The 20488-nt window shown below is 36.8% G+C and overlaps 2 protein-coding genes across 2 annotated transcripts; both read right to left on the bottom strand.

Moving 5' to 3' along the window:
* Positions 1-5581: 5581 nt before the first annotated feature.
* Positions 5582-7923, bottom strand: LOC143719587 (interleukin-12 subunit alpha). The gene is made up of 7 exons (XM_077209842.1): positions 7902-7923; positions 7638-7789; positions 7168-7254; positions 6147-6188; positions 5949-6065; positions 5807-5848; positions 5582-5701 (listed from the first exon to the last, which is right to left on the bottom strand). The coding sequence occupies exons 1-7, from the start codon at positions 7921-7923 to the stop codon at positions 5582-5584; spliced, it is 582 nt and encodes a 193-aa protein (XP_077065957.1).
* Positions 7924-11807: 3884 nt separating this feature from the next.
* On the bottom strand, positions 11808-20063 carry LOC143707891 (schwannomin-interacting protein 1). The gene is made up of 7 exons (XM_077200070.1): positions 19882-20063; positions 18629-18747; positions 15266-15383; positions 14955-15155; positions 14679-14802; positions 14366-14459; positions 11808-13301 (listed from the first exon to the last, which is right to left on the bottom strand). The coding sequence occupies exons 1-7, from the start codon at positions 19909-19911 to the stop codon at positions 13211-13213; spliced, it is 777 nt and encodes a 258-aa protein (XP_077056185.1). The 5' UTR covers positions 19912-20063; the 3' UTR covers positions 11808-13210.
* Between the last annotated feature and the right edge of the window lie 425 nt (positions 20064-20488).

Here is a 20488-nt window from a genome sequence, read left to right as displayed (position 1 = left end):
AATCATGTTTATCAGGCATTTTGGGAGATACAACAAGTGAATAGGAAAAGCAATTATACATCAATATTTCTATTAGATATTACCTATGATTAAAATGTTACCAATTATTACTCCCATTATTAAACTTATTTTTTCATTACATGTTGCCCCAGAAATACAATAATATGGAGATGAGATACAGTGTATACCATTGTATTGAATGGGAATATTAATTTATGGCCATTTTCCACTGTCACCCGCACACAAAAGACAACTGTTTCTGTCCTCCAGAAATTGCTCTAATAACCTAATTTCTAAACATCTCTTCTCAAAGGGATTCTTCTTCTTTTTTTTTACAGCAACTATATTTCATCTTGTCTAACATAGCCTAGTTTTACTGTAAATTGAGAAAATATAAATGTTTCCATATGGCAACGCTTTACCTCTACGAAAAAATAGGTATGCCGTTTGGCAACGCTGCGCCAGTGGAATTGCAGTAATGTATTTCCCTATTGGGATTTTTTTTTTTTTTTAGATAGTAGCATCAACAATATTATTGCAGTTAGTTATTTATTTAAAGTGTTTATTGTAGTATAGCTGTATTTATGTATAAATAATACAGAAACCTTTTCAGAAAATGAAAACAGCAATATTTTACAGAAAGGGCAAAAGGGAGAGTGCAGAATTAGCTCTTCCATTTGATGAGAGTGAGGTTGAGTTAGTGTTAATGTGTAAGTACATGTCTATATGTGTTTGTATGTGTGTGGCAGATTTTGATGGAGATTAAGACTGGATGTTCAAATAAATTATAAAATACAAATTTCTTAAAGAAAATCGTAATATTATAGAAAAACTACTTTTTTGACAATTTTCCATTGTGGTACAGCGTTGCCATATGGCAAGGTTTAGTACAAGTGTCTCTAGTAAAAACACACATAAACCATATATTGTCCAAACGTGTGTTTATTGTCTTCACGTTTCATCAATTAAAACCTTTTCTGCTTTTTATTCAGCTTCTGCTACAGCGAAGGAATCACTGGATGATTTCCTAGAACATCATAAGTTATTACTTCTACGAATCTGTTTTTGGACTTTCTGTGAGAGAGTGCACTCCGGCTTCGAGTACGAATGATGCGCTCCATACGGCAATAACTTGTTTGGGGTCCGGTATTCTGTAAATTTTAGGTCCAGATGATGAAGAAAAAGATGAAAAAGGTTCCAATGCAAAAGTATTAAATAAAAGAAACTCAAGTAATCCAAAGGTAAGAAACAGGCAATCTACAGCGTGTAAACGGACCACTGAAGTGAACACAAAGAGGAACTTAAATACACAGTACACAGTGATGATGACACAGTGATAAACAGCTGTGATGATTAATAAGTGTGTATGACAACTAGGGACTGGCGGGAAACTAGGAACAAAGAAAATACAGGAAACAGGTAACTGACGAAAACTATAAGTCCATGAAAGTGAAACTAAACGTACAGTTTGTGACAGTTTGTGAAAAAGTATGTTCTACAGTTGTAATCGAAATTATTCAACCCCCATTGCAAATCAGATTTATTGGCAAAATTTACAAATTTTTAAGCTGTTTGCAATGAAAAAATCAAACAAAATAATTGAAAAAGCTCAACATAACAAATGATTCAAGTGGTTTCCCCATATACAACTGAAAATGCAACTTTGAATGACTTCTGCAGTCTCAAAATTATTCAACCCCTTCATGGCAAGCATCTTTAGAACACTCTTTTGCTGTTATGACCTGCTGCAAACAAGATGTGTAGCCAGACATCAGCTTCTGGCAGTGTTTCTGAGGAATCGTAGTCCATTCCTCATGAACAATGGCCTCCAGTTCAGTAATATTCTTGGGTTTGCGTGCTGCATCCACCGCTTTCAAATCCCACCAGAGATTTTCTATGGGGTTCAAGTCAGGAGACTGTGATGCCACTGTAGAATCTTCCAGGACTTCTTCTGCAACCAAGCCTTGGTGGAATTTGAGGTTTGCTTGGGATCATTGTCCTGTTGGAAGGTCCAATGACGCCCAAGCATCAGCGTCCTCACTGACGGCATGATATTTTCTCCTAGGATTTCCTGAATCAGGAAATGAAGGAATCCTGATACTCCATTGAATCCATCTTGCCTTCCAAACACTGCATGTTTCCAGTGCAAGAGGATGCAGAGCAGAGCATGTGTTTAGTACGCGCCTTACTGTGCAACTGAAAACTCAGTGCCTTGCCACCAAGTCTGGCTGCAGGTCTTTTGCAGTCACTCAAGGATTTTTCTCAACTTGCCTTCTCAGAAATCTGGTTGCAGCCGTTGATAGCTTCCTTTTTCTGCCCGTCCAGGTAGTGTAACCACTGTTACTTTAACTTTGAACTTGGAAACTATGCATCCAACTGTGTCTTTAGGAACATTTAGTGCCTTCGCTATCTTTTTGTATCCTGTTCCTTTTTTGTGAAGGGGGGTGATACCTTTTTGGACCATTCTTTTAACTTAGCCATATTTCTACATGCAGTCAAACGTGACTCTCAACAGACCTATGGCCCAGTCCCAATTCGCATACTATCCGTCCTAAATAGTATTCGAAAATAGAATTAGTACGTCCCAAATCGTAGTATGTTGAAATGAGTGTTCCAAAGACACCCGGATGGTCTACTATTTCCGAAGTGCAGATCGATGCACACTCTAACGGCTAATAGTGCCCGCAACCCATCGCACATTGGATGAGGATTCGGTTAGAACTACAAACACGAGTGAAAAGTGTTAAAAAACTAGACATGGAGGACGCGCGAGTCCGCCGGTTATGTTGAGAGGTTTAAATAAAGGGGTTTGAGTGATTAATTATCAGTATCTAACCTGACGAAAAGATATTTATTCAACGTTGTCTGCATTATATTGCATCTGCAGCAGCAGCTTGTGAACTTTTGTAAAGATACGTTTAGCCATTACCTTTTAAATGCATCATTATATTCAAATTGCAAACACATGAGGAGAGTCTCCGCATGAAAGACCCACGACTGGCAGATGAACGTGCTCTCCGAAATGGTAGGAAATCAAATTAGATTGAATGGATGATTTTAACTGCGACAAGATGATTGACAGGGCAGTTTACGGTGACAGTAACACGCGACAGAGCTGTCCGTTAAAGATGACGTGATAGTATTTACATTTACATTTATTCATTTAGCTGACGCTTTTATCCAAAGCGACTTACAATTGCTATATTGTCAGAGGTCGCACGCCTCTGGAGCAACTAGGGGTCTTGCTCAGGGACACATTGGTGTCTCACAGTGGATTCGCACCCGGGTCTCTCACACCAAAGGCAGTGTCTTATCCATTGTGCCATCACCACCCCTATGTCATAGTATGTCCCAAAGCTTGCCTACTCTTTTGCTACACACTCAAAAGTATGTACTTTTTCTTCACAAAAAGAGTACATACTTTTAGGTCGTAGTATAAGTAGGCGAATTGGGACTGGGCCATCGTGTTCATATGTGGTCATGTGTTCTAGCTCAAGCAAACCTGGTGCAACTAATGAAGACCTTGATTAGTTGCAGGTGTGCTTGAGAAAACACCTGTTTGCCATTCACAAATCCTCTCCCATGACCTCAAGGGTTAGTAAAGTGTCCATTGAATGCACAGTTCAGAAGCACATTCACATATTGTTTTTCACATACTATATATAAGTATGCGATTTCAGATGCAGCCAAAGAGTGTTGCTCTTTCTTCTCCTGCATGCGATTTCTGCGATCCAGAATGGCAACAAAGCTGAAAGGATTGTTTGAGCAGCACCCTCTACTGTACAAGTATGTCTACACATTTCCTTCAGCCTGAGGGTTGCTTTTATTATTATTAAAAAACAATTAGTTACTTTTTAAAAGTAACTTTTCCCAACACTGGTCATCACAGCCTGTGAAAAGGGTCCCTAGCAAACCATAAAGATCCAACAATCCAATCAATATTCGATGGACAAAATCAAGTCCCATTGTACATTTTTCTCCTGATTGAGAAGCAGTTTCACTCGGATATACATCACAATAGAGAAAGACTATCACAAATTAATTTTCTCCACTGGGAAATTGATTTTTAACCATAACTTGTGATAAACCTTTAAAGACAAACCTACTGTGAGGTTCGGCATATCATGGCAAAAGAGCTTGCAGGGTATGGCCAATCTTGTGAAGCACCGCGTGACGTATCGGAGTCGGTCTTACTAAGCTGTCAAAATACTTAAATATGTGTATACATGCACATTCTGCCACAAACTTAAAATGTATATGTTTCTATATATATATATAAAATCAACAATTTTAAATTAATAGTATTCATATTCGTCCATTCTTTTTAATTCAATTATGCCATTTGCATTGCTTCATGGGATTGTAGTTAATTCCCCCACTAAAGCTGTTAAGTCTTACCTTTGTCTTTTTGCCTGATTTTCAAATACTTTTCTGTAATGTTTGTAATGTTGCGATTCGTCTCGTAGCTGGTTGGTTTGGTTCATGGCTTATGGGAAAAATTCATGAAAAAAAAAAGAACTTTCCGGAACCATCATCACTGATGAAAAAGTGGGTGGGCACTGGTGCACTCTATTAATGTATTTACATGCTTTGTTATGTAAACTTTGTTTACATTCTCTGTTTCCAACTTTGTTTACATATACACTTGTAGCCAATATTAGATTTTATTCATTACTTAATATTTCAGTACTTAGTTTAAAAACAAAATATGTGTAGTTCTGTAGTATGATGACCTCTTATATGTCAAAAGCTCAAGGAAAAATGTGATTTCTCAATGCATGACCACTTTAATGCCTTGTTAAAGGTATAGTTCACCCAAAAATAAAAATTCTGTTCCAAACCGGTTTGAGTTTCTTTCATCTGTTGAATGCAAAAGAAGATATTTTGAAGAATGCTGGTAACCAATCAGTAGACAGTAGCCATTGGCTGCCATAGTATTGAAAAAATGGCTACAGTCAACTGTTTGTTTATCAGCATTCTTCAAAATATATTTTTTTGTATTCAACAGATGCAAGAAACTCACACAGGTTTGGAACAACTTGAGGGTGAGTAGATTTTTAGATGAACTATACTTTTAATATAATAGTGATCAAAAACATACAAAGAAAGGATAACCTGAACAATCCCTTTCTTATTGGTCGTTATTAAGGTAATAATTGTTTGGCTCTGCTTTGGCAGCAATAACCTCCACCAAACTTCACAACAGTCTGGAAAAAAACATTGCACTATGTGAAGTGTTTCAGTTCAGCAATATTCTGATGTTGAAGCCATTTTGTTTTATGTACCCTTTTCACTCAGATTCTGTTTGTAGATGTGACTTTGCTCATATTCCCATCAATTTATAAGACAAATTATATTGCAGTATTAACAAATTGTATCTTACTATGGAAAATCACGACCAGTACAAAGTTTTGCTGAAATGCAAGGCCACCTTTAATAAAACAGCAAGAAACATATCAAGTTCATAAATTACTGCGTAAATAAATAGTGCTTAAATACAATAAATAACTTAATAATAAATAATCATTCCTTTTAGAAACAGTAAACTAAAATGACTCGGCCGGTAACAAGTGCCAGCTTGCTATTTTGCCAAAATGTAGTTGAAAACTCGATTTATTGTTATTGTCCGAATGTTGAAACCCTTTAGGACTTTGCACAGCTGCAGTCTCTCTTGAAAAGATTTTTGATGATCCATGGACACCTGAAAAAAACAAAAACACATAATCATACTTAGTTACACATCAAAGAGGTCAAAAGAATATATATATATATATATATATATATATATATATATAACCGGTTTTACCTCTGCCGGAGAGTTGTCCATTGCAGAGACAGAGAAACAGTCCTATTATGATGAAAAAAGGAATGAATATTCACTGATTGAAAAAGAGCCTTGCAGTTATAGTTACTTAACAGTAGTTAAGTAAAGGTGTTTGTGTTTGTACCTGCATGAGGTCATCAATGCTGCCAACGACTGTTTTGGTGAGCTCTGGGTTCGAGTAGGCTTGAAATGTTTCCCGATAGTAGTGGAGATCTTCTAGAATATTCTTCAGGCATTCATTCTACAAAGACACATGTCAGTGTAACAGACAAAAGACACAGCCAATAAACAGAAGAATTGGAAGAATGGATTGTAAATTTACCTCATCAATATTTAGGACAGTGCTGTGAGCGCAGTCTGCGTTCTGTTGAGTGAAAAACAAATAACAGTTGTTAAATTATGATTTTTTGATTATGCTGAAAATCAGCAATCAAGAATGAACTGTGATGAAGAAAGCAGAGTGATCAGTAATGATTTTTGAATACATTGTTTTTTTTATATTTAGCAGCAAACCCAATTCAATTTGAGCGTCAGAGAAAACATTAATGTGAAAGTTCATCAAGTTGCAAGTTACAAAACACACGCACACCACTGACTGACTCTGATCCCGGCCGGGTGTTCTCAGATCGACTCTGGTATTACACACAATGTTAAACAGACCCGGGACCCGAAGTAATAGATTGGGACCCGACCTGGTCCTCTGTGTAGACCTCTATAGTGCCAAATGACGTCCAGCTCCACCTCCCTGGATGTCTAATAGGTGAAGGGATAAAGTTATGGGTATAGGATAAGGGTGTGTTTGGATATGTTAGCTCCACCCACTACACCCAAATTACATTCAGGGCGGGGGAGCTGGACTCCACAACCCCCCCCCCCCCCCCCCCTCTGCAGTGAGCAGACTCTCGAGTTTGGTAGCGAATGAATCCCCAAGGAGGACTACTATACTAAATTCCAGTGCAAGCGTTTTTCAATCAGCCCATAAAAGCCGACTTCCAGTTGGTCTGTATGCCGTAAACACGGCTTGATGAGAAGTTTGGTTAGGTGCAAAAGCCTTAAAAAACATACAAAGTGCTCCACAGAGCACCGAAAAAAAACATACAAAAAGGGTGCATGGCCCTAATGGTAGCCTACGATTCCAACGCGTATGGATATTTTCAAGAGTTTTTGAGCATGTTAAGGGCACCAAAAGTACCCGAAAATTTGAAAGGAATTAATATTAATAGGCTACTTGGGAAACAATATAGGGCCTCCAGTCCTTTGGGGCTTGGGCCCTACATAATAATAGCCTAATAATAATTTTGAAAGTGTGCTCCACTATGAGAGCATCATGACGTCACTCTTACCTGCGGTGTGCAGGTAGCCATCGTTTGCGTCCTGAGGTGGACCTCTGCGTTTTGCCTTGTGCAGTCGAACCCGCTGAACAAGTGGTCCTGTAAGCGGATAATAAATATTATTAGACTAGACTACTTGTGTGTGTGTGTGTGTGTGTGTGAGAGAGGCTATACCCTTATACCCTCGAACATGGCACAATTTGAGGGGACATCCATTTGTGTGTCTGAAACCATAGTGGACGTTACTGAGTGCACTTATTCAATCCAACATTGCACTGCAATAACGAGTGTACAACCAACGTACGCTCAACGGCTGTCTGAATTCGCTCACTCGTTTTTATTCACTCCTTCAAGTGAACAGTAGCTATTAGTGGACTAATGTAGGGATTAGTCAATGAGGGTTTAGGGAACGATTTAGGACTCAGTCAGAGTGTGTTGTTTATTAGCTATATGAGCTCGTTTATTGAATAATAATCACTCACCATCGCGAGTACCGCGGACACGTTCCAGAGCAGAGAGCGCGCGAGCGCGTTGCACGTCGTTCCTGTGAGGCTCAATGGAGATTCACGCGCTCCGACCGGACCGGCGACGCCACAGCGGCACAGCGCGAGGCACAAGATGCTTACGGCCAAATCTTTTACAAAAACAACAACAACATTATATTTCACAAAACGTTAAAGTTAAATTGCATAGTTACAATAAGAGCCGGAATCGTTTGTAGATTAAAAAACAGTAACAATACTTACAATTAGAGACCCTGGGCAGCATTGTTGCGTTCAGTTGTAGCATATTCTAGTGCTTAGGATCAGGATTTGTCCTTTTTATAAATCTTTGGAGATATGGGAGTTCCCTTTTCTAAACATATTAACTCAAATGAAAACAACCCGCTGCCCATGTGTTTTGTAATTTCCGTGGTATTACAGATGTTGAGTTCTGGAGTTTAGGACACGCTGATTGCATACATTGGGAATTAACGCACGTTTCGATTTACGCAGACATACTTCACAAGTACAGTACGTGTACAGGATAACAATCTTGAGCCTTCTTATTCAGTAAAGCCCCTACTGTCACTTTAACAGCATTTTAAATTTAGTTGCACTCTCGTTTACAGTCATAATAAACATTTTGCAGAAACATGCAAAGAAAGGTTAAAAAGAACACTGGGCATTTAAGAGATGTCTAAAGGAATAGACATTCCTATGTTAGTCCTAAATTAATTTTTATCGAATGTTATTAGCCTATAGTAAAATATAAACATTAAAAAATATCCCAGGTTAATATCAGTTTGACAACATTTGTGGTATGCTATTGGTAATGTTGATAACGAAATTATAATTTCGAAAATGTTTTTTCCCTGAACAAAAAGAAAAAGAAAAAGAAAAAAGGGAAACATATCCAAGTAGTATGGGAAAAGATCGATGTGGAGTTGACAGATATAAGTTAAGTATATGCTTGACAATGATGATGCATCAGCCAATGTGTTATAGGAAATAAATAAACATTTGCTAATTTAGTATAGAACAAAATGTCAAATATTAAAATGTTAAATCACATACTTTTACATAATGTATAAATTACTATTGATGTAATTCTTAATATTTCTATAAATTTTGAAAGTGTAATTCAAATGAAAATACTAAATAAAGAATTGTATTTAATATTTTATTTTGACAATTTAGTTGATAATAATTGAATAACCGATGACAGACAAAGCAGAATACCAGTAAAAGAGATTAATCTGTAAGGAAAACTAAATTCTATGCATTTTATCAATTTAAATTGCCCATATTTTAATTGAGGTCATAATAGCAAGAATGCTAATTGAATGATTTCACTCAATTAACCTATAGGTTTGAATTAAATCAAAGATGTCTGAAATGTACATCTAATTCATGGAAATACTGAAAAATAATCCCGTTAATTACAATAATCATTATTATTGTAATAATTTAAAAAAATACAAATAGACATACAAAAATGATATTCAACATAATACAATGTCATAGATCACTATTTTCCAGAGACACACAATTAGATCAATTGACCTCAAAATGGTTTCGGCTGACTAAATCTCACAAGTGTTGATATTCAGATGAAATGACAAAATTGAAGATAGCCATGCTATTCATCAAAAAATGCTGAGATGAGATTTTGCCCTGGAGGATATCTTCCCCCAAAATTATCAAGTCACCATGAAATCAAAGTCGACAATTCTTATTTTTATTAATGGAATGTTGCAGTATTTATTATAAATGATTTATTCGTGCACATCATTCTTTTGATTATTATTACTCATGTGCCCTCATAATCTTTAATCAAAATAACTTCCCCTCCCTTGTGGCTCATCTCTTCTCTTCCTTGATGATGTGTTTACTGGCAGGAGGGCGGGACAATCTATCAATCACATGAGATCAACCAATAGCAAACCACAACCATCCAATAAATTCCCCATGGACAGAATCAAGTCCCAAACTATATTTGTTCTTGTTCGAGAAGCTGCTTCACGCGGCTATACATCACAATGGGGGATACATCACAAATCGGAAGTTCATTCCGACTTTAAAATTCCGGTCCAAGCTCGACTGCGGAATGTGAGCACTACTCATTTATAGCACACTTTTAAAGGGATAGTTCACCCAAAATTTTTTTTGGAAAAATGGGTTTTTGTTTTTGGAAGTCCATCAAAAGTGCATCCATCTATAATAAACGTGCATCCATCCATAATAAAAGTGCATCCATCCATAATAAAAGTGCATCTATCCATCATAAAAGTGCTCCATGACTCTGGGTTTGGCGAAAGCAGTTATTTTAGTTGATAAAGTTTTAAATATGAATATTTTTCTTATACGAACACATCGCTTGAGTTCATAAGGCCTTTATTAACCCCCAGGGCCGCGTGGAGCACTTTAATCAGGGATGGATGCGCTTTGATGGACTTCCAAAAACAAAAACTCATTGACTCCCATTATGAAGCTTAGAAGAGCCAGGACATTTTTTAATATAATTGTATTCGTCTGAAAGAAGAATGTCATATAAACCTATGATGACTTAGGGTGAGTAAATCATGGGCCAATTTTCATTTTTGGGTGAACTATCGCTTTAAGCTAGGGTTTTAAAAGTACATATTATTTGAACCAATATTTTAACGATTCGTTAAAGTTAAACATGTAAACAAGCTTTTCTGTGTAAAAACCCTAAAGCGACAGTAAAAAATGATCATTTATGTTCGTCTCAAAAAACACATTTTACAGAAAAAATTGATGTAAGTGATTTTATGAAATTATAAGCTTCAAAAAGAAAGTTCTTCACTGTAACCTTGATATTTTGTGTTCCTTCTTCTGACAGGTCATAGTTTAACTTGCATTATACTGGAATGTTCCTCTTTTTTTCCCTTTAATGTCACATTTCAAGTAAAACTCACATTTCCTCTCTTGTGGCACCAGTGATTTTAAGTATGAAACAGCAAGCTTTCCTATATCGTCATTTGGATTGTTTTTAAAAAATGTACATAAAATCAAGAAAAGCGTTAACAGAGGCTATGATATTTGAGAAACTCTCATTGCTTGCCCCCTTTTTTTTTTTTGCAGGTGACAAGTTGCAGTTCCTGGAAATGCCTCATTACAGAGTTTACATTCTGGACAGGCCCTTAAGTCATCATATTTATTTTATTTTATGAAAATACTACATCTTACGTATTTTATACAAATTCCAATATTATTGCTTTTGTAAGCCACAGTTTTAAACAAGAGTGGAAAACCCACTAAAAACAACTTGACTGTCTTTATTTTCCTTATTATTTGTGTCCATTTGGTGGAGCAGACACGTCAAATGCGATCCTGGATCACAAAAGCAGTCACAAATTGCACAGGTATATTTGTGGCAATAGCCAACAATACATTGTATATGTCAAAATTATAGATTTTTCTTTTATGCCAAAAATCATTAGGATATTAAGTAAAGATCATGTTCCATGAAGACATTTTGTACATTTCCTACCGTAATAAAAGATTTATTTTTGTGAGTGAATGCAGCACAATCGCAAACATAAATTGATTTTCTCAATGTTTCGATTTTTTTGCACCCTCAGATTCCAGCTTTTCACATAGTTGAACCTCGGCCAAATATTGTCCTACTAACAAACCATACATCAATGAAAAGCTTATTTACTCAGCGTTCAGATGATGTATAAATCTCAATTTGAGGGAAATGTACCCATGTGAATGGTTTAGTGGGCCGGTGACACATATCTGATGTAATATTGAGGTAATGTGCTCTTGTCAGGGAGAGAGTGGGAGTGCAGTCTTGATCTGGAGTGTTATGCGTAATCTGGCCACAAAAAGGAAGTAGAACTACTCGACTGCTGAGTCAGTGCTGTATGCTAATACTTTCTGACAAAGTGCTATTTTGTCATATTCACTATTGTGTTAAAATTCTGCAGAGATCTTAGATACAAATTGTAGATATGAGGTGAACTCGAAGAAAGAGAGATCTGGTTTTTACACAGTTATTTTAATTTATTGCTTTTTTTTAATTTATTTTTTTTAAGAGGTTTCGTTTTTGGGACTGACCTAATACAAACCACAATGACACTTGTTTTGTGTTGACTGGCTTAGTTCCCTTGTGACAGTTTAGAAGATGAAAACAATAGCATACTGGCCCATATTAAGTCATTTATTTGAACGTGATTTCCTTTTACAGTTCTCTGCACAAATACAGAATGGTGTGTCACTTACATCTGTGAAACAGGAAACGCCACATTTATAAGAAAAAGTAAGTAAAATAGGCATTCTTAAAAGACTGACATTATAGTTCACTGTGAACACAATAATACATTTCCACCACACCAGGCAGCTTCAAAGAAATATAATGCTAACATTATCCCAAAATTCACATTTGGCTATGTTTTCTTTGTTTTAGGTAGGAGAGCTCCATCCACAGCACATTAGCCAGTGCAAACACTTTGTCAGAGTAAAACTAGAGAGTAAAGTAAACATATTCATCCCCAAAGAGAGATATTGCAGAAGGTTAGTAAGTGAATCAATCCAGCAATAATCTGCACAGAGAAGCAGTTTACTATAGTTTGATATTGAAGCTTGTTTCTGCCACGGAATAAAAAAAATAAAAAAGGTAATTGCCACTTTGCATCTCACAATTTAGACTTTTCTCAGAAACTGCAAGTTTATATCTCAGAATTTGACATTTATAACTGGCAATTACAAGTTTACTGTATCTCTCGCACTTCTGAGAAAAAACCCAAAAGGTATAAACTTTTTTATAAACAGAAGTCTTACTTTTTTTCCTCACAATTGCGAGTTTATATATCACAATTCTTAGGCCTACTTTATTCCTCGCAATTGTGAGTTTGTCTCACAAATCTGACTTAATTTTTCACAACTGCAAGTTTATAACTCGCGATTTTGAGAAAAAAGTAAAAATTGTCCGAAAAAAGTTTGTTTTTTTCCCCCCATGGCGGAAACAAGCTTCCATAGTTCAAGAGATAGTTTGCCTAAAATGAATAAGCCTTTTTTATTTTTTGAAAATTAAAAGATGTTTTTGCCCATACAATGAAAGTCAAAGGGGTCCAATGTTGTTTTGGACCCAATTGACTTTCAGTGTACAGACAAAAAACATTCTTGGAAGTATCTTTAAGCAGGTTTGAAACAACATGACGGTGCATAAATGATGACAAAATCATTTAATTGTTGGGTGAACTAGCTCATAGTTGTTTCCTCTTAAGGTCCACACGGAGTGAACTAGAAACCAGCAGACATTCTACACAGGAACCGATCCATCCTGTCAGTGACTGAATGATTCATGTTGAATGATTCTTTTACATTATGAAGGATCAACAGGACTTCCTCAAAAGTGAGTGTGTAACCCTCAGCTAAGGTGCGGGCATGCTTGAACACTTACAGCATGTATAATTGACATACATCCACACAAAGCTTGTAACATAGGCAAAAACACACACATCTAGTTGAAAAAGGCGTCTATAGCGAGTACACTGCTTCATAATATAGTGAAACACAAGTGGTTGGACCCTGTGCTGTTTGCCTCAAAATGGAGAATCACAGCGACCGTGGCAAACTGCTTTGCTTTTGGCCAGAGACTTCTCCATCATGTGCCTCTGCTGGCTGTGTGCATGCCTGTTCAAAAACAAGAAAGAATATATATATATATATATTTTTTCACATGTTATTTCATCAAAAACTCTAATTTAAAGCACCCCTATCATGCTTTTTTGGATATGAATTCATGTAGTGTTATACAGCTGTAAATGTAAAAGGTCTGCAAAGTTTTAAAGATCAAAGTTTTAAATGGAATTATTGTCTATTAAAAAGAAAAAAATGATTCTAAACTGCCTGAAATGAGTTGTCAGTAATTCTAGTCTTACCTTCTATTCGAACCCACGTATGTTTGTGATAATAAACATAAGCATGATCATAATGCCAGCCTGTGGTCTTCATTGGTTGCTCGTGACCAATGTCTACTTTGATCCGACCTCAAACACTGTAGTTGTAAATGAGGCCTGAAAGAGTTTGGTTCATGTCTTTGACATGTCGAGAAGACGCTGTTTTCTGTGCGGCGAGAGCAAATACATTGCATGCGCTTCCAAAGGATGAGGATTCAAGGTAGAATTGATACGGTAAAACCGACAGCATTGTTACTTTTAGTATCACTGTGTATCAAGTGTTGAGCAAGATACGCAGCTAAAATACAGATATGGTAATGAGTGTTTGGTTTCCGACACATGCTGTAAGTTATAGATCAATCACAACAGACTGGGCCATCTAACCAATCAGAAAAGAGTGAACCAATCACAACAGACTGGGCCATCTGACCAATCAGAGCAGAGTGAACTAATAAAAAAATAAATAAGACTGGGTCATCTGATTAATCAGAGCAGAGTTGACCAATCACAACACACTTGGCCATCTAACCAATCAGAGCAGAGTGAACCAATAAAAAAAAAAGACTGGGTCATCTGACCAATCAGAGGTGAGTTGGCTCGCAGAAAGAAGAGGTTTAGAGAGACTGAATATCGAGCGGTTTCAGACACTGGGAGAAATGAGGTGATGATGCAATGTATATTAAGAGAAAATTACAGTGTTTTTTGACCTTGGATGCATGTAACCCTATTGTAGGAGAACTTTACAATAGCATAATAGGGGCACTTTAAGCCTCGTTTTGATTGGGTTACAGGCCTAACCTGGTCAGATCCTCCACATCTACCAGCATGGCATCCTGCTCCATGTGTAGTTCATCTCTCATGAGCAACAGCTGAACCAGCTCCTCATTTAGACCTGCAATGCAATTACGAGTCAAATCTACAAGTCTGTATTGCCATTACCACAACGAAATATGTTTGTCTTACACTGGTTGTTGCATATTATAAAAAATAAATCAGAGCATGGCTAAAACTGACAATTGTATGTGTTGTCAATTAGATGTTATAATGAAACAATGAAGCATTATGTAAATAATAATAACAGAATGGCTTTTTTTTTCTTTCCTGTCTTCACCTTGTATCTGAGAGTGCAGGTCATTGGTGATAACCTGTAACTGCCCAAGACTCATGTCCCTCAGGTCCACAGGCCTCAGACTCCTCTTCATTAGACTCTCACTGATGTGTGGCAGATGTGGTAACTAAAGCACAAGGACAAAGTTGAGTCAAGCTAAATGTATTGTGTTTTTTTATTATTAGCAAGCGCTCTGAGGTGACGTGAAATCCCTTTTGAAATCTGAGGACACAATAAGCCTTCGGGAAAGAAATATAACGCAGCATTCGTCTCACTGACCAGGTCTGCCACGGGGGACCTGCGGTGTAGCTGAATCTGTCTCTCCACCTCCACCTGCATGCGGGCCATGGGACGGGCCAGAGCCAGAGCCACACGCGCCTCCTCCTGCAGCCGCCGCTGTAGCCGCCAGAACTCCGAATCCTCCGAGTCCAGGTCTTCCTCTCCTGTGTCCCGGTCAGACAGAGATGAGCTCTGTTTACTCTATAGGGAGACAGAGGAAAAACAAAAACTGCTCAGTTAAGTTGCATAAGTTTTAGTTTCAAATTGCAGAACTCTGTGTAATAGACATTCAATAGACATGTGTCGTATACCATTGGTGACAATGGGGTGTCCAGGCTGGTTTCTGTTCTGCTGTCCTCTGCATCGCTGTCTCTGTCACTGCTGCTGTCATTCACAAAACACATCTGTAGATTCACCCCATTCTGAAACCTATGAGAGTGCAGCGAGAAAAGAGCAAGGGTGAGTATAAAAATTTGTAAAAAAAATAAAGTAATTTTTCCATCTACAACAATGCAGCTTTTTGCCATTTTACTCAATTCCATTGTCCTTTGTGATATTGTTTTAGTATGCTAAATTGATACTTTATTTTGTAGTGGTGTGAAATACAACTAAAGACTTGTAAATTATGCGCTTTAGAATATATTTCGATTGGCAATCTATCAGCGTCATTTGAAAAAATAAAAAAAATAAAAAAAATATTTTAGTTGTATAGCATGAACAGTTTGAAGATAAAACGACTTAAAAACACAAAGAAAAGTAAAAAAAAAGAAACTTCACACAAAAACTAAAAAAAACGCAAAAGAGTGAAAGTTCTATTTTTAGTGTCTGTGAAACACAGTGAAACCCACTTCCCACGGAAAGACTTTCCTCTTAAAATGCAAGAGAATCTTGTGGTTAATAGTATTCTAAGAAAACACCGACTGCTTCAAGTAATTCTATAATTACAGTTGAAGGCTTCATTGGCAGAGTTTACTCCTGTAGACTATGAGACTGAATCTGTGGTATCTCTTGTAAAGTAATTAGGTAAACAAAGATAAAGAGTTTTGTGGGGAAACATGCTCATTCTGTTTAATTTCAACCCTTTTTGGACTTTCTTTTGCTTGGATTTCTAGGAACCTTCTTTAAAGTAGTTGCAAATTGAGAAAAGCACAGAAAAAACAGAAAAACAGAAACTCCCACACCATAAAACATGGCCAAACCATGGATTTGTGGTGAAATTATGATTGATGCAAAAAATAAAAGTCATATATAGGATAGTAAGTGATAAATGATGAGGTTTATGACTTTATTAAGAGAAAGCGTTAAAATAATAATTGTACAGTACATAACTGTACATAAATGTTTAGTTCAGATTAAATATAAAGACACCAAATTCAGACAGCAGCAGACAGGTATTTATCATGTGCTTGCTTTTCATTCCCTGCATTTCAGACTCTCCGTCTAAATCTCATATTCTCCCATTTACTATGTTCTTTACATTTAGTTTAAAGGCAGAACAAAGTATAAAAGCAATACTAATGCAGATGAAAACAACAGCATTCTTAACACTTAATGCTTGGACCACCAGTAAGTATAAATAACAATTAAAGGTGATCACTGATCTCTTAAGGACCCCATTTGTGCAGAAAGATTATTTTGCAGATGAATTGCTGTTATTCCCACTCTCTGCAACATCTTTTCATCTCCATATCAGCAATGTCTGAATTCCTTTTCCATATCATTCTTGAGAAAATGTGCAAAGTCAACAGACTCTCTTTTTACCATCTCAAAGTGCTCTAGACATGAAACGGTAAGCACAGCACACCAGACTAAAATAGAAACAAAGGAAAAATGTTCCCTTTTTTCTGTCAAATATTTGTTTGAGCAAACAGCGAAAACAAAGTAGAGACTGGTGTCAAGCGAGAAATTGGGTTGACTACCCAAGACAACATAAATTCTACACTGAAATCGAATTCCAGGTTTGGTATGCTGCAATGAGCCCTGCACTTCCTGTGACCTGATGGGGTTTGGGTTCCTTCCTTGCCACTGTCACCTTTGTCTTGCTTAGTTGTGGTTTGAAATACACTTAATATTCAGTTAAAATATCAATTTGAATTAGGGTGACCAGATTTCTCAATTCTCAGAGTGGAATTCAAGACTCCCTTTTTAATAATTTATATAATATGCATTATAAATATAATAATTAATAACTATTTTTTTTTAAAGATTCTCTTTAAATGTACAAAAATGCTTCTTGTTGACATCTTAACGTCAAAGGGATTTTTTTTCTTCCATACTATGGGAGTCAGTGGGATCCATCAACTGTTTGGTTACCCATATTTTTCGAAATGTCTTATTTTATGTTAATTGGAATAAAGAAATTCATACAGGTTTCGAACAACTTGAGGATGAGAAAATGATTACTGAATTTTCATGTTTGGGCCAATTATCCCTTTAATCTCCTGCGCGCTCTCACTAACACCAGATCCCACCTTCACTATCAATAGGGAATTGTGATTGGATGGTCATTTTGTTCTCCAAAATATACAATGACGTGATTGACTACCTTAGATCAGACAGGAGACTCTCTCTATTGCTTAGCTATAAACATTTTTTTAGGAAAGGTGAAATATGGGACAAAACATGATTTTGTTTTTCATAGTAAGTTGGGACACTAAAAATAGAGGTTAAATACAGGACTGTCCTGGTAAAAACTGGACATCTGATCATTTAACTGCACTGACACTATCGGATTGGAACCAAATTTGAGCTGGATAATGGCGGTTATCGTGATTTTGCTAAGTAAGACAACATATTTTGTTGATCCAGGAACAACATTCCATTCGTAACCCTATCCCTACCCATAAACCACTTCCCTAAAATCAGAAGGAAATGATAGGTGAATAACACTTATGTAGAAGCACCTAACCCTGGTTGTAAGACTAAACTTGACTTAAACTGTAAACTTGTCCATTGAATCTGATTGGTTGACACAAATGTAATCCAGGAACATGCAGTACTTGGTGAAATCACATTCACTGGATAATTGCCAATTTACATCAAATCAATAAACATCCTACAGGGAAAAGCAATAAGTGTAATAAACCAGAAACAGGTGAATATATTCTCATACACTGCATAACATAAAAAAATAAAAGACATGTATTATTAAAGAATAAGTGCAGGAAATAGAACATAATACATACACTCTCATTAGAAAATCTTGTGGATGATGTGAAATGCAATATGCAATTTTGAGGATTTGAAACAGGAATAGATTTAAGAATATCGTTTTTTTTCTTCTCATTTCCCATCGATGCTTCACACTCTAGTTCAGTTGGAGGCAGAAGAAGAACAACTTTATAAACTGAACTTTAAACATTTTAAACCACTAACACTATTATTGTTATGTTTATTAATGTGAAGCTGCTTTGAAAGATGCGGTATTGTATTAAGCGCTATATAAATAAATGTGACGACAGTTCTCATGGTTTTAAAAAAAATGATGCTTCGTCATCTAGTAACAAAAATATTCTCAGCAGAACCTTTTAAAATACTTGAAAATGTTTTCATTATTATTATTATTATTTTACCAGTAGCTATATCATCCCAGTCAATACAGTTATACACTTGAAAACAATCAACATTACATAAGACACACAAGATCAAGCCACTGATCACAAGCGCACACTGACCGGGAGGACGGGCAGTTTTTGCTGCTCTTGCTGCAGCCAGTAAAGGTAACCGGTCCGTCGTCATAGAAACTGCCAAGGGCCAGCTTCTGCCTAATGGACTCCCTCTCGTTCCTCTGGGCCTGAGTGCAAACACAGTTGACTTCAATAAATGAAGAGAACGCTCACAGACAGTCAACACAACATGTAGGCCACAGAAGACCTCGCGTCCAGGAATATTTGACGAGATATTTTAAAGTAGATGTAATCCGTTTTAATACAACGTCTATTGAATGCTTGTGTTAAAGTGCAAACAACACGCTAGATTTCAAGGACAAGAAGGTATCGGTGTGGGAGTGTGAATAGGAAGGTACAATATGAATCAACAAACAGCAAATTACAAAAACGAAGAGAAACAAATGGAGAGAGACCGAGGCAGTACGCATGAAGCCCTCGACAAACATACCCACATAAACATTCAAAATACATAATCGCCTGACTATTCCTGATGACGTTAAATTGGTAGGAATAATGTTCTCTCAGATGTGCATAATACACTCAGTTCATTGCCATGGCAACACGGTTGCCTTCTGATGGTGCTCAGAATGACTAATATTTAAAAATGCCTTGCACTCATCTCAGCAATAATCGTAAGGCCTACTATTGTAAAATTCAATAACTTTCCCTTCCTATATCCACGGACATGCTTATTTTAGCTCACTTTCATTTTCAGGCTGATTGCAGAGCAGTTCCACTGAGATTAACATTTGGATGAAGAAATATATGGGGCAGAAGAGAGGCTGATTCATGATGCACGGAACTGAAACATCCATAGCTCGGCTTATGATGTAATATTAGCAATCTGTCAAGCATTCTGAGGAATGGGAACAGGTAAATGTTGCTTTTATTAATGAGTGAGATGTTATCATTAAACTAGAAGATAATGCCAAGCAAAAAATGCCATCCATATACCAAAAAAAAATACGACCTTGTGTGGGATGGGTTGAATTGGTCCCAATTTAAACAGTGTATTTATTTATTCATTTATTTTTTTATTTTTCAGTTTAGATCATATATCGATGAACTAAATTTACAAGAAATGTAACATCCATCACTCAGAACACAGTTCCTTTCTTATTATCAGAAATATTAGTTTAATCTTCAAGCCACTTCTTACACCATGATTTTGCAAATATACACTTGTGTGTACACACACAATATAAAGCACACTGAAGCCACGCTTACACTATAAAAAAAAGTATATAGACCTGTCTTACCTGGTAAACACATTTCTCTTGGTGCACCATCTTTCAGCGCATCGTATAGTGCAGCAGCCAAGCCCTACCTTCTACTGCAGTGTCTGAGCTACACCCTTGAGACCAGCATCACACACACATGAAAGAGGGGGAGGAGGGAGAGTGCAAGCGAGCATGCAAGGAGAGCACAAGCGTCTCACAATGGAACGCAGCCACTTAAAAAAAAAAAAAAAAAAGAGCCGTGAACTACATCCGTATTTTGGCATCAATTTCACACTAGATTTTAAATCTTTTTTTTTTTTTATTAACTAGATACATATTTTGGCATCAATTCCACACTAGATTAATCTATTTAATCTATCCACAAATCTTCACAATGCCCAAAACTGGTTCAGGCTTACATATAAGGCTCCGGTTTCTCTCCCAAACCCAGAGAACTCCCCCATCCCAGGTTGGGATAGCAATAGTTAGAAGTGAGGAGACGGGGTGGTGGAAGGATGCTAAAAAACGGTCAATGAACTGAGGCAAGTCAGCTGTATTTATACCTCGTCTCGTTAATTGAGTTGATTAAATGAATGTGCTCCTCCGGTGTCGATTAGGATAATAATCTGATTGTGCTCTTTCAGAA

This window comes from Siphateles boraxobius, unplaced genomic scaffold (genome assembly GCF_051911475.1).
Source record: "Siphateles boraxobius isolate OS27281-9 unplaced genomic scaffold, OSU_SipBor_1 1, whole genome shotgun sequence".
NCBI classification, from domain to species: domain Eukaryota; kingdom Metazoa; phylum Chordata; class Actinopteri; order Cypriniformes; family Leuciscidae; genus Siphateles; species Siphateles boraxobius.
Note: the sequence above shows the minus strand (reverse complement) of the source record. Positions and strands in the feature narration are given on the sequence as shown.

Bases quoted from the DNA above. Each gene is read 5' to 3' on its own strand.
- LOC143719587 (XM_077209842.1), bottom strand. From the start codon at position 7,923: ATGCTGCCCAGGGTCTCTAATT. The intron at 7,255-7,637 runs GTGAGTGATTAT...ATCCGCTTACAG, and splicing joins TGTCCGCGGTACTCGCGATG to GACCACTTGTTCAGCGGGTT. The intron at 6,189-7,167 runs GTAAGAGTGACG...TTCACTCAACAG, and splicing joins TGGCTACCTGCACACCGCAG to AACGCAGACTGCGCTCACAG.
- LOC143707891 (XM_077200070.1), bottom strand. From the start codon at position 19,911: ATGGTGCACCAAGAGAAATGTGTTTACCAG. The intron at 14,460-14,678 runs GTGAAGACAGGA...ATTGCATTGCAG, and splicing joins CCTGCACTCTCAGATACAAG to GTCTAAATGAGGAGCTGGTT. The intron at 13,302-14,365 runs GTTAGGCCTGTA...GTTTTTGAACAG, and splicing joins GATGTGGAGGATCTGACCAG to GCATGCACACAGCCAGCAGA.